This window comes from Crotalus tigris, unplaced genomic scaffold (assembly GCF_016545835.1).
Source record: "Crotalus tigris isolate CLP2741 ecotype Arizona unplaced genomic scaffold, ASM1654583v1 scf7180000017771.5222438, whole genome shotgun sequence".
Taxonomy (NCBI): domain Eukaryota; kingdom Metazoa; phylum Chordata; class Lepidosauria; order Squamata; family Viperidae; genus Crotalus; species Crotalus tigris.
In genome coordinates, this window is record NW_024096622.1 from 4493503 (window position 1) to 4507958 (window position 14456).

Sequence of the window (14456 nt, forward strand, 5' to 3'; positions counted from 1 at the left end):
GTTTAAAATGACATTATAACTAATAAAAGGGGCCAATTTTGATTGAATTTATTTTTTCAATGAAGAGTTGTTTTGTGTATTTTTATCTAAATAAATATCTCCCCCTCCCATTTTTAATTATCACTGATCCAATGAAGCATGCACTTTAGTTTTGCAACATTTTGCACTAACAGTTTTAATGCTCAGCCAAATTTATTTCTTTTGCTGCACAAATATATAGATAATTAGTAAATATAGACAGTAAACAATCTCAGTCTGTTGGGCAGTTTCTCTATTTTCTCCAGAAATATTTGATGAAAAACACAAATTAGTTTTCACTACTGCTTATTGGCTTGACTCTAATGCCAAGTTGTGGTTTGCCATAGAGTAGAAAGCTGCAGACCCTAGGTTTGTGCAAGTATATGTATATATTTAAATATTGGACCCTCTGGCTTAATGGTTGTTACAGCAAATTATTTGAAATAAAGTATGTGTGGGCAAGGAAATGCTTATTTTAAGCATGAATTGCAGATGAGAGTTACTGTACTTCCAAACAATGTATAAAAAAGCTTTTTGATTAACAGTGACTTTCAGAACCATTGTAATGGTTTTGGTGGGAGATATATAAGCCACATTAGATGAAAGGAGAGTGTTTCTAGGAATATAAAATGAAATTCAATCTTGATACGCCCTCTTGTGTTGGAGGATGAATGAACATGAAGAAGATCAGTTTTATTAAAAGTTCAGGGGCATGATTTAACTTTCAGTATTGCAAAAACACATGATTATTGAGCCAGAGAAACACTTTGTGAAGTATTTAGGATCTGATGAAAAACATAGTATGATGGATTATATTGCTTCAGAATACTTAGAAAAATTGCTTAGATGAATGCCGTCCCAGATTATACAGTTTTGTTACTGCATGAAGCTGAAAATATTAACCAAGAAAAATAGTTTTCTCTCAACCATGCTTCTTTGCACAGGTAAGGAGTGTTTTCATTATGTTGGTGTATTCACACATGGACATGCACTCATGCACAAAGAAAGAGAACAGAATATACTGAAGAAGGTATTCAATAGTTATTAGGCTAAAAGCATAGCCTTGGTAGGGAGGGAAGGAGGAAAAAACCAGAAGATTGTCCTGCCTTGATTCTATTTGGTATGAGTGAATATATAAGATGCTATCAAGATTCTGTTATTATACCCTGCAACAGTAGAGTTCCAGTGATCTTTATGGAATCTGTTTCTTGACCTGCCCACCTCAAAGGACTGACACACAGAATGCACAAAATATCCTGCAGAAAACATCTGATCATTATCCAATGATCGTATCCCCAAGTTATCATCCTCTAAGTCAGTGGTCAAAATTGTTGATGCTAGCTGATATTGAAGGACACAATTTGAGGCAGTGAAATTGGGGAAGGTTGTTAAAAACCTTGATTTGCTTTTTGATCTTAGGAGGAGAAAATGTACTATAAATCATTGAAGAAAAAATATACAGTACAAGAATTATTAAGCAATGAGTTTTTCAATATAGTTGAGAATCAGAGTAGGCACAGTCGGGTGATAGGTAATTAAAAATATGTCTTTGAATCACAGTCTCTAAAGAACTGGTAGAATATCTCAACTGGTTGATTTTTCAATTTGTCCTAGAGTTATAGTGGAAGCCTGTGGATAATTTGTAGATATTGCTAAAAATAATCTCAGTAGGATTTTCATATTGGCAAATTATGTTTAATAGCCAGCATTATGTCCTGGCATTCCCATTTTTTTCCTGGTGAATAAATACAAACTTGGTCATCTGAATGGAATCAAAATATTTCTCTTCAGTTTTTATAAGGATTATTGTCTATATGTATAGGTAAAAAGTAAAGTTTACTGTCCTCTAGCACAGCGGTCCCTAATCTTTCTGGCTTTGCGGAGGGGAGAGGGGATGGTTCTGTGTGACGGGTGGCCAAGTGTGCGCGTGCATCTCTTATTTGCACAAGCAGCTGTCACACATGGAGCTGCAACACGGAAGTGGAGCTGAGCACATTTGCCTGCCGCTTCCACAGCCTGGTTCTGATCAGGCTGCAGCCTGTTAGTGGGCCGCAGCCTGGGAGTTGGGGACCCCTGTCCTAGCATACTGAAGAGTAGTAAAAACAAGTGATCATTTGACAAGTCACAATTGGAGTTTTAGATATAATTTGGTTCATTATTTATATTTTTCTGCCAAGCTGGGGGAAGAATTTTACCCCATTTGCGTCTCAAAATTTCTAATTTTCTAATGAATTTCTTCATCATTTGCTGATTGGCCCGGAACATAGCTGTATTAGAAAATACTATATTTCTCATCTTTAATAACACCTAAATGCAACAAAACGTGTGCAGGGTAGAAAAAAAACATTTAGCTTCTCTCTCCCCCTTATATTTTTGTGTAAATTATTCCCTTTCTACTGTTTGCAGCATTAAATGTTGTTTCCTTAACTAAATTAGCATCTTCTCCACATTTCTGTAGTTAAGAATTGCTTGTAGTTAAGAATTGTTTCAAACAGGATTTAAAGTATATATCTTATTATATAATGTGCATTTTGGCTCTTGGCAATTATGTGGAACTGTATGCTTGAGTTTTCTCATTTCTCACATTACGAATACTGTACACTTCTGTTTGTTTACTATTTCAGAAAAGGGCTCTTGACTTCTTTAATCATTAACTTTCTCCTTAATACGTTACGTGCTGGAGATCCATTTGTTGTGACCAGAAAAGATAAATTCAAGGAGATGGGGGTAAACAGGTTTATCTTTAGCTCCTAAGGATATGTGAGCACATTATTTTTTTTAAAAAAAATATGGAGTTCTGTTTGTGCAATGGGTTAATGGTGCTAACACAAAGGGAATCTTTATATAGGTAGTCCTTGACTTGCAACAGTTCATGTAGTGACCGTTCAAAGTTACAACAGCACTGAAAAAAGTGACTTATGACCATTTTTCACACTTATGACCACTGCAGCATTCCCAATGTCGTGTGACTTACATTTGGATGCTTGACAACTGACTCATATTTATGATGATTGCAGTGCCCAGAGTCATGTCATCCCCTTTTGTGACCTTCTGACAAGCAGAGTCAATGGGGAAACCAGATTCACTTAACACATGTGAGAAAAGTCATAAAATGGGGCAAAACTCACTTAACAAATTTCTCACTTAGCAACATAAATTTTGGACGCGATTGTCGTCGTAAGTTGAGGGCTACCTGTATTAGCATCCATTCTTTTAATCTTCTAAATATTTTCTTCTCTGCTGGTCCCCAGGAAAGAAGGCTGTTTTGGATTCCAGCCCATTTCTCTCTGAAGCAAATGCTGAAAGAATTGTGAGTACCCTGTGCAAGGTTCGAGGTGCTGCACTGAAGTTGGGACAGATGCTGAGCATTCAAGGTAAATATAATAAGTCATCTAGGTTTTTGCCCCCCCCCCCTCCTTTTTAACACTCTTTAAGTTTACTGGAATGAAGTCCATATTGGGAAAAGCAAGGATGGTGAGCACATTCAACAATACTGGATAATAATTTATTAAATGTATTTGCCACCTGACTCCATCATTCCAGAGGGCATACAACATGTAGTTTCAGAGATGATATATAGCGAAAATGCCTTTCTCAGTAAATCTTAAAGGCTCTCCCCCTCTCTTAAAGGGAGAAGTCTTGCTGAAGTTTCATCCCTCCTAGAACCAATTAGAGGTTGATTTGCTAAGACTGCAGATCTCTACTTGGATTGTTTTTAGATTTAATAAGTAGTTATTAATCTCATTTTTTCAAAAGAACACCGGATCAATCTAATCCATTTTTATAGCCTGTCCTGTGCTGAGTGGACTATATTACCAATTGCTGGAAGGACTTGTAAGAATATCTAGGTGAATACAGTTGCAACTTTGAATGTGATTAAAATTCTTTCTCAGACTTATCCCACAATGCAGGAAGTTTGGAACAGGAATTTGTTGACAATGTAAGGATATTGAGTGTAGGATTGCATCCTTATCACATACTAAGCCATAACAAGTTTTTTGCTTTTGCTTTGCACGGTGTATGAATCCAATCAATATATCAATATTGAAGTAGAATTTTTGTAGTTTTGATGTCATACTAGCCCCCCTTCCTTCTCCTGTTTAACATAGATGTTGCTAAACATCTAGCCTGATGAAGGCTTCTGAGAAACAGAACCCTTGGTCATTGGTCATTCATCTTCTGATTAAAATAACATAACTAATACCTCATATTTAAAAGAAAGCTGTATTTTAAAAGAATATGAGAAATGAAAAAGTCTGAAAAACATTTAGATATCAGAAGAAAAAGAAAACATATTCCATTTTTCAAAGCAATAAAATAAGAGAAAATGGAATGGCTTAGTGGCCAAGGCAACTGTCATACTTTCAGAATCAGACAAAGGCAAACTTTTCTTAGAAACAACGACAAGAAAGTGATACTGCTCTGAAACCTGGTTTGGGGTACTTCCAAATACAGTTACCGTGCTTTCCGGCATATAAGACGACTTTCGCAAGTGTTAAAATCGGCGCCAAAGTCGGGGATCATCTTGTACGCCGAGTCGTCTTATACGCCGGAAATAACGGTAGTTTCCGGTGTATAAGACAAATTTCTAGGCATGTGACTCGGCGCCGAAGTCGGGGGTCATCTTATACGCCGGGTCGTCTTATACGCCGGAATATACGGTAGTTTTGTGAGAAGCAGGCTATTGGGCAAGTTAAATCTTTGTTGTCTTCGGGATTAATATGTCAAGAGATGCCACTACATCTTAGCCTTGTAGTTCTCTACTATAGTTGCTTATATGTGATGTCTATTACCTAGATCCTGTAACTAAAGAATTTATTTGACACAGCTTGGTAGGTAGGTAGATATATCCACATAAGCTTTTACTAAATTACTAGCATTTGCCCCACAGATGTGAAGTGTTAGCTATGAAAGTTTATGTTAAGAATACACAATCCTTCACATTCTTCGCTCCCAGAAGATTGTTTTAGGTTGCTAATGGGATTATTTGTTAACCTTTAAGATACCCTAACATGTCGATATAATAGACTAATACGAGTCTCTTTCTGGAAATTGGGTTAGAAAATATTTCACTTATGTGACTAATATACCTATATTATGCCATTTCAATCCAGCAGTTCATCAGGTCAAATATAGAACTGAGTGTGTTGTAAAAGAAAATGGAATTTAGATATAAATTGTGCTGTGCATACCCAGACCATGCAAAAGTGGAATTGTTAATATTAATGTCACCAGAATTGTGAAGCCAGGAGAAACATTTCCATAACAGCTGGCAGCCCAGCCCAGTCTTTCCTGTTTAAAATTAAACATTTTTTTCTATTATTAACAAAAGCATTGCAAATGTTCTGGAGGGTTTCAAAGGGGTAAACAAAACTTAAGTGAAGGCAATATTAACAGAATCTGTGGATGTACAATTTGTATTCTTTCTCTGAATTCTGCCACTCTTTTGCTGAGTTTTGTGTTTTTCTTCCTCTGAAAAGAATCAGGAAACTGGCTGGCTGCCAACATCAGACATTTAGCTCAGTCTACTGTCAGTAATACTTGTTAATGTTTAAGTCAGTGTTAGTATAAATATTGTTTTATCGTTTTGCCTTTATTGGTTGTAAGCTGTTTAGAATCACCTCTAGGCGAGATGGGCAGCATATAAGTTTAATCAGCAATCAATCAATGGGTTTCTGCAGCTTGCTTGTAGTTGTTTCATGCCCTAAAACTAACTGCTAACTCTATTTTATGATTACTATAGTTAATAACAACTCACTGGGGAAAAGGAGCCAGCTGAGTTTTATGGATTATCCATGCTTATAAAGGGATGGATATCAAGAAGAGAACTCATTTTTCCATGTACTTCAATTGGAGGCAATTGCAAAAAAGTCTTTTTAGGACATGTCTGATACACAGGAAAATTACAAAATGGATTGAATAGTATGCTGCACAATGCAGGACAAATTTACCCAATGTAATGTCCTCCAGATATGTTTAACAAGAATTGCCACCAACCCTCAGCCAGAATAACTCAATATTTAAGTCAGCATATCTGGAAGCCACCAAGTTGGGGAGGGTTGTGGTAGGGAATGCATAATGCTTTGTGGTAGCTCTGCTTCATTTTCTTAATCTATTCTCCTTCATTGCTCACTCTGTTTGCGTGACCTTACTTTCAACTGATTTCCTGATTTACCAACCCTAGCAGGTGAGTTCCCAACTATATTTGCTCTCTGTTCTGTCTTCTGTCCTTTAAAATGGTTTCCCCCACAACCTTCACCACCTCTTATAAATATGCAACGTAGAGACCTTTGTCATCTGCATATGCCATAGTCTATGTTTTGGGTGCTTCTGCTAGATGGAAAATATAGATTCTTCTTCTTACATTATACCACTTTGGAATGATTCCTGTAGAAGTCCATGAAAGCTTGGCAGACCTGTTAGTGTATTGCAAGCAAGGCAGATATACCCAGAAAGAGACATATCTGGTCACATTGTTAAGATTTACATTCTGCTTTTTGAATAGAGTGAAAGACAGAATTGAGACAATTGAGATAATTGAGAATTAAGAAGCAGCTGTCATCATGAGAATAATCTGCTTAATCGAGCTGTTTTAATAAGATTCAATGAGGACAGCTCTGGAATAAATTATTTCAGCACTGAGAATCTCAGACTTGTTTCTTAAGAGCAGATGACACAGTAATATTGCGGGAGTCTACATTCAGTATGCTTCTAAAAATAGCATATATAAAATCTAGCACCCCAAATTTTGCTTTAACACGCCGCAAATCCTTGGCCTGCATGCCCACTATTTTATTTGTGGCCTTCCTGCATGGAAGTGCCAAAATGTTTGAATTTGGTTGTGCACATTGAGCCCACTTTTGGAATGTGGGAAGTTAAGAATGGGGTGACTGCCTGCTCCTATTTTCATCCTTAATCCATCCCACAATTTTTTTAAAAAAAATTGACCACATTCCTTCTGAGGGATGTCATAACATCATCAGACTGCATTGCCTCCTGTGTTCCTCCAGAAGATCACAAGTCTGAATTGCAGCCTCTGTTCCAGGAAACTTTACCCAATCCTTCTTTAGCAAAATGATTTTGAACCTTTTGAGCTGTAAGTGTAAATGTAAAGATTTGGTTGTAATAGTTATGATGCAAGCCTAGAAAAGAGGGTTCTTAAACGGGTCTCCTTTAAGCATGAAAGCCAACTGAGTGAATTTGGGCCTGTTACTCAGCCCTGCCCACCTCACAGACACACACAGAAAGACACACACAGCTTGATGAAAATGCAATAAAAACAAAACTCAGGGATAGCTCAGAAGCAAGCATCCTGTCACTGTGATGAGCATAATAAGTATAAATTGTGCAAAATATATACATTATATACACTGTATTGGTCATCCTTCTTGGTAACAAAATAGCTTCCTAACCTGTTGCTCAGTATTTTGATTTAACACATAGAATGTGCATGATCTTCTGTGGTGTTATTTGTGCTGAGGATAAGAAAACCATAATGTACATTATACATTATGTTCCTATCACATAATGAACAGGTTAAAATGCTTGGTTGTGACTTGAGAGCAATAACAGACACTGGAAAATAAAGCCTTTTATAATTGTGGGCTGTACCATGTTTTTGTCATTGTATGATTGACCCTTGTTTGGGTTTTTGTTTCCATTCTTCTCGATAGATGATGCTTTTATCAACCCACAACTGCAAAAGATTTTTGAACGCGTTCGGCAGAGTGCAGACTTCATGCCTTTAAAGCAAATGATAGTAAGTCACTGGTTTAGGAACATGAGAGGTGAGAACTTGGGAACGGAAATCAGACCTTATAATTTATACAATGGCTCTTTATTCAGACTCTGGTATTAGGCAAACGGGTGAAACACAGGGCCTATTCTTGCTATACTGTAACCATAAAAGCTCAGTTTGCTATTTTATTTTTTTTAAGAGTAGCTCTTCTTTGTAAGGAACAGTTGTGGGGCATATTGTGCAAGTAAATAGCCATTGGCTTTGAAACATACTATTGATGTTTGTTTAAAATAGTCCATACGTTATAATATAGTATATAAGAAAGCCTAATATATATTTAGGTATGTAATTGTTTTGTTTTTATTTTGCTGTTAGAAAACTCTGAACAATGATTTTGGCCCTAACTGGCGTGATAAATTGGAGTCTTTTGAAGAACGACCTTTTGCTGCAGCTTCTATTGGACAAGTTCACTTAGCTCGTTTGAAAAACGGCAAAGAAGTTGCCATGAAAATCCAGGTGGGGTTCGTAGCTTCAGTGTCATCAAGTTTATCTCAACTGTATTTTCTGATAATGTATTTTGCAGTAATACTGCTACTAGGGCAATATTTCTAGCTTTTTGATGGGCCCACTGGCTGGAGGTTACCAATGCTCCTGAGTTCTGCCATTATTTAGCTTTCTGATATTTAGGAAAAACACCATACAAATTTCATATTAGAAATCAGAATTCAAAAAGACGCGTGCTTCTGTATACCTCCAATGAAATAAATTAAACCAAAAATCCCAAAGGAGTGAATGAAATGGGAAGTTGAAAAAACATTCTAGATGAAGATAATGGGAAAGCACTTTTGCATTATTTTTTTAAAAAATACAGAAACATGCACTGATCATGTAATGATCAGAACCTGAGTTGTTCTTCATGATTATTTCATTTAAAACATTCTGAAAACTTAAAAAAACCCCACTTTGTTAAAAAATGTCCCATATTTAATCGTAACTTTAGAATAAGCAATTGGATTGAGCATTCTTTGCATATAAGGCAATAATTATTTGTTGCCAGTTGAGCATAGTTACTACATTTGCCTTTTCCTTTTATGGTGAAGTCAGAGTGGGTAAGGGGAAAATAAGCTGCTTTATTGGTCAGCTTAGACTGTGTCAGGCTCATGCCTTCACAGCTTGAGATCAACTGCGATATGATCTTAGATTTATTCTTTGGATATGACAATTGCAACTAAATTGGTTCATGTGTATTAAGTTTCCATGCCTGTTGATCAAACTGTCTGAATCTGCACTTGGTATCTAATTCTGGGAATAATGGAAAGCATTTTTTGTGTGGAAATCCTGGCATTGTAGTTGACATAATTCTTGATTCTGTCAGAGTTCATTTCTATCAGTGGTTACATTGCTACTTGTTTTTCAAGAGTATTTTTTTTAATCTAGCGATCTAAGTTAGGATAAGAGGAATGGAACTGTTCTTTAAGCTGTTTGTGTCAGTCAACCATCGGGAGCAAAAATATTGAAATGTGAATTCACTCTTTCTTTAAAAATAGTTATGGATCCATCTGGGTTTTCTACTTCAGGATTTTGAGATTAGTTATACTTCTAAACACAGCATTTCTGCTTAGAAAACTGCATAATGGAAAAGAGATTAATTTGGAATATAAAGAGCCACTTATAAAGGATTTTTGCTGGCCTTTTGCTAATTGATACTAAATATGAAAGGCCATTTCCCTCACCTCCCACCTGCAGAAGATAATTTACAAGCAAAGATCTTACTATCCTTCATATAACTCTCCAGAAAATAGTGGGAAAGACTTTCATTTTAAAGTCTGCTAACAGCCAGTATAGATATTATAAACTAGATTGAAAGCAGCCTCTTAAGATCCTCTGTTCTCTTTTCTATACCAGGCTCAAACTATTATTATATTCTTTAGACTTAAAGGGAACAAAGATATTTAAGTTATGTAGATGGATAATTAGATGCTTTAACTGGGTAAGAAAGCAGAATGACCTTAGAAATATTTGGAAAAACATCTCTGTTTATTATTGGCATATGGCATATGACACGTAGCTCTGCACTATCAGGAACTCTATAGATTCCTCTCCACTAATTTAAAGGATATGAAGACTCAGAATCAATTCTCTGCTCATCATTGTCCTTTTCTGTCTTGCAGTATCCGGGAGTGGCCCATAGCATTAACAGTGATGTCAGCAATCTGATGACTGTCTTGAGTATGAGCAATGTTCTTCCAGAAGGTAAAACTGTTCAAGAGGAAGGGAATGTTAAGTTTCAGAGGTTTGTGTTGAAAGAGTTGATGGAAAGCTTCATCTATTTTCCTCTTCTAAGCAGTACTCCTAGAACATATTGTGCACTTGGGAAGGCCTCTGTGTTCTTGAAAAGTGCTTCCCACTGTTAACAGAGTAAGGAGATTTGGATAGGCCCCATACTCTTAGCCTTCTGTGAGAAACTTAAAACCTGGTTGTTCCTGTAGGCATTTGGGTGGGGAGGTTAATGAACTCTGCTAGTTGGTTGTAATACATTCTGCTTTTTGTGATAAATTGGAAAAAAAATCCTCGATGCTGAACTTTGGTTGTGTGAATTAGTATTTTACTGTTGTTTTAACCTTTTTTGTATTGCCCAGAATAATCACTGTGAAATAAGTGGCCATATAAAATATTCAAAAGACGATTTTAGCTTAAAAATTAATATGCACCGTTTATGGCTTTAGACTCTGTGTACTGTGACTATACTTTACATATTTGAAAAATGACCATATCTGTGGAAGAACACAGAATTTATGCTTAGTTTTAAGTATACATAGAGAGAAGGTGAGAGAAAGATTAGCTTGTTGTGTTATATAGTACTCTGTCCCATTGGCAGTTTGTGGCCTTTTTCTACTTGAAAAAGGCCACAAAGTACTTTTCTACTTTTCTCCTTTCAAGTAGAAAAAGGCCACAAACTGCCAATAGGACAAAGAACACTGAACACAATTTTGTACCTTTATTTTGTAATCTTCGTTAATTTTGATAATGAAAGGATGGGGTAAAATGACTTCCAGCTTTTTGTATGTATTGTTTTCACTAGTTATGGAGATGATGACCAGTGGTTTCTCATACTTGCCCTATGTATGCCATGAAGGGTGGCTTCAATCTCACAGTAGATATAAACCAAGATGTCAACTTAAACCTTCTTCTTTCCCCATTTCTTTTGCATCTAGGTCTTTTCCCCGAACACCTGATTGAAGTTCTAAGGAGAGAACTGGCCCTGGAATGTGATTACGAGAGAGAAGCTGCCTGTGCCAAGAAGTTCAGGTGAGATCCTCTGCCTCTCTTTGTTCCTGATCTTCCTCTTTTAGGAAGTATTATTGGGGAGGTACAGTAAGATATCATTAATGCTGCAAATGGTGAATGCAATTTTATCTTCATGTATGGAAGTAGGAAGTATCTGAAGTTAAAATAAAAGGCTGCAAAACAGAGTGGATGTTTTGGGTAAAACATTTTAATATTTGCTGGTCAGATTGCGCAGAAAGTTTAAGATCTTTCACAATTTGTTGCCATTCAGGGAGCTGCTCAAGGATCATCCCTTTTTTTACGTCCCTGCGGTGGTGGATGAACTGTGTGGTCAGCGTGTCCTTACAACAGAACTTGTGCCGGGGTTTCCACTGGACCAGGCTGAAGATCTAAGCCAGGAAATTCGGAATGAGGTACTCTCATCTTTGGTGATGACAAAAGAAGATCTGTAAATGACCAGTCTGACTTTTTTTCCTCAGACATTGTATAAGAGACTCTTGTGAAGTCTATAGGTTAGAGCTTTGGTAAGGGTTATTATCAGATTATGTGGTTGAAGACCTTTTGTTTGATTGGGAATGATATTACAGAGCCAGGTTAGTTCTTTGCTTGGAACAGTTTTCAGGTAAAAAGATATGGAAGTCTTTTTGCAACTGTTGATTTTGCTCTTTAAGTCTGTGTTTCCAGTGAAAAGATTTTCTGGGGTACTTCAAGATTTTTCAAGCTCTGCATTTCGAACACACTGAATTTCATCTGGAAAGTTATCTGCAAAGCGAAGGCTATTTATTATCTGTTGCATTTTATTCATGAATCAAGAATGAACATATATATATATATATATATATATATATATATATATATATATATATATATATATATATATATATATATATATATATATATATATATATTTATTTATTTGAAGTTTTCAAGAAATCTCTTTTCCAGCTATTGGAAATGCTTACAAACTCAAAGATAATTCTGTATTCAGGGCAAATGATATTCTGGGCAGACAATTCTCAGAACAATTTTTTTTCCACGTCTGTTCCTGTCAAACAGCTTTGTGACCTTGTGAGTAGGACGATAAGCTTGCCAGAAAAGTTCACCTTCTATTTCCTTGGCCAAGTAATGTGAAATGCATCGTCTTCTTATTGCATAAGCACCCAAATATAGGTTTCCAAGTTAGGGGCAACTCTAGCTGTCCAAGGCTGATGGAAAAGTACTGTCAGTAAACAAGAGACAGAGGAGAGTTGAAGCATGGACAAAGGGGGAATTAGAACTGAATATGGCAAGGATTAGAGAGTTAACATTAGATCTGAAATTGTAGCTACTCCCGCATTGGCAGACAAGAGTTGTCCTGGTGTTTTAACATATCCTGTAGGAGGCATATAAACATGTACCGGTTGTTAGCCTAGTGAACTGTGTGTTCTAGACTAGTAATCTGGTGAAGATATGTCTTGTAACCATAATATCTAGAATCTTTTTCATATATACTACTGTGAACTAATACTGAGTTAAACTTGTAAGTTTTAGTTCTCTGTTGATGACAGGTTAACCTTTTAAACTAATGACCGTGGATGCATATTTGCACCAATACTAGTAATCAGGTAATATTATCAGAGCAGGGTCCCATTACTGTCTGAATAAATGTAACTATGTAGTGTTACTAGAACTGTGTTGTGTGAGCACAGTTGCCCACCCTTGTAATAACAAAATGCACAGGTTATTTGCTAGAAGGTAGTTAAGCAACAGAATGAAAAAATGTTTTTGGCTTTCTATTTTAGATGGGGTCAGAGTTGAAATGCATTGCTTTTCTAAATTTTACCTTTTCTTAGCTTAGTGCAATCTTTGGTAATCTTTGTTCCTTTGTAACTCTCTATTTGCAGATCTGCCACAACATATTGGTTTTGTGCCTGCGGGAGCTATTTGAGTTCAGGTACATGCAGACTGATCCAAACTGGTCTAACTTTTTCTACAACCCAGAACTGCACAAGGTAAACTCTCTGAAAGTTGAAATGCACACTGTAGGATTTATTTCCTTTTTGCCTCCTTGCATTATTTCCACTGACTTGTACCACCACCAGTAGCAGGTGGACACCTGCTTTTAAAGTATGTATATGTTTTGGGGTGAGGGGGAGTTATTAATATAGGAGAGGATTCTGGGTCATTCCGGCCATTTTTGGTTCTTATGAAGCATTGGTTAGAGCAGACAATATTTGTTGTCTTGTCATCCATAGGATCTACATTTCAGAAGAAGCTTCATACCCTATAATATCCACATATTTCAGGAAAAGAAGGATAGTGACCTGTTAATTCTTTGCCAAAATATACTGGTTCTTTAATTAAGGAACCTATAAAAGGATGTGGAGGAAAACCTTGAGAGAATGAAAATTCTGGAATACAGAAATTGAACAGTGTTTTTATGATATTCTCTGGCTTCCTTTTACTCAAGGTGAACAGAAGAGAACAAAACATTTTTTAAATTATAGTGCAAGGCCTATGCAATGTAACTTAGAGCTAATTAAAAATATCATTTCCAAACCCCTATTGTTTAACAAAATTTCTAGATATCATTGATTGGAGAGGCTGGGCAGTCTTTCCATCTGACAATGAATTAGTTGGGAGTGTAGTTCTTCACAGAACTTAACATTTTAGAAAAAACGTGCTCTAAGCTTTGAAGCTCACTCAATTCCTTTATAGCTGCCATTTCCACGGCAAGAATTTCTTTATATTTGCTCTCCATAATTGCAGAAGGGGATTAAATCTGGAAAAGCCTATTAATACTGGGTATAGCATAACTTAAATAAATAACATGTAGGATTTGATTTTCTTGATCACCGAGGAAGCACATTATGCTGAAGTTCAGTGTCTTCTGGTCTTTGTTTAATAAGGGTTTTTGATAGTATCATCAGGGAATTATCTTTATCTGAAGTGGCAAACTGTAGCTTTATCCTGCAGAGATAAGAAGATAGCAGAGCCTCTAGACCCAATGTTAAAATACTAGATGAAATAGCCTACTTGTACTAAAGATAGTCCTTGACTTAACAACCATAATGGAGCCCAAAATTTACATTGCTAAGTAAGACAGCTAAATGAGAGGTGCTGCATTTTACAACCTTTTTTGCCACACTGGTTAAGCCAGTGGTGGCAAACCTATGGCATGCGTGCCAGAGGCGGCACTCAGAGCCCTCTCTGTGAGCACGCGCGCCATATCCTGGAGATGGCAATCATCCCTCTTCAACCAGCTGCCCGCTAACTCGCTGAGGTCCCATGTGGCTGGATGCATCCCAGCACAGCTGGTTTCCCTTCCCTCATCCCATCCCTCCTGGCCTCCTTTTCCTGGGCATGACCCACTGCATCACCTCCTCAGCTGTTGGCCGTCCATCCAGCTCAGAGGCGGCTTCTCTGAACTGCT

At 36.8% G+C, this 14456-nt stretch overlaps 1 protein-coding gene across 3 annotated transcripts in view; it reads left to right on the forward strand.

The window, feature by feature from the left end:
• The window catches only part of COQ8A (coenzyme Q8A), a 48562-nt gene that overhangs the window by 28849 nt on the left and 5257 nt on the right, over nucleotides 1-14456 (forward strand). For 2 of the 3 annotated variants that reach the window (XM_039341742.1, XM_039341743.1), the window contains exons 6-13: nucleotides 3270-3392; nucleotides 6203-6205; nucleotides 7692-7777; nucleotides 8132-8272; nucleotides 9928-10009; nucleotides 10972-11065; nucleotides 11316-11457; nucleotides 12928-13035. In XM_039341742.1, the coding sequence (XP_039197676.1) occupies nucleotides 3270-3392; nucleotides 6203-6205; nucleotides 7692-7777; nucleotides 8132-8272; nucleotides 9928-10009; nucleotides 10972-11065; nucleotides 11316-11457; nucleotides 12928-13035 (779 nt within the window). The remainder of the gene's footprint in view (nucleotides 1-3269; nucleotides 3393-6202; nucleotides 6206-7691; nucleotides 7778-8131; nucleotides 8273-9927; nucleotides 10010-10971; nucleotides 11066-11315; nucleotides 11458-12927; nucleotides 13036-14456) is intronic. The other variant, XM_039341744.1, reaches the window with a different exon arrangement.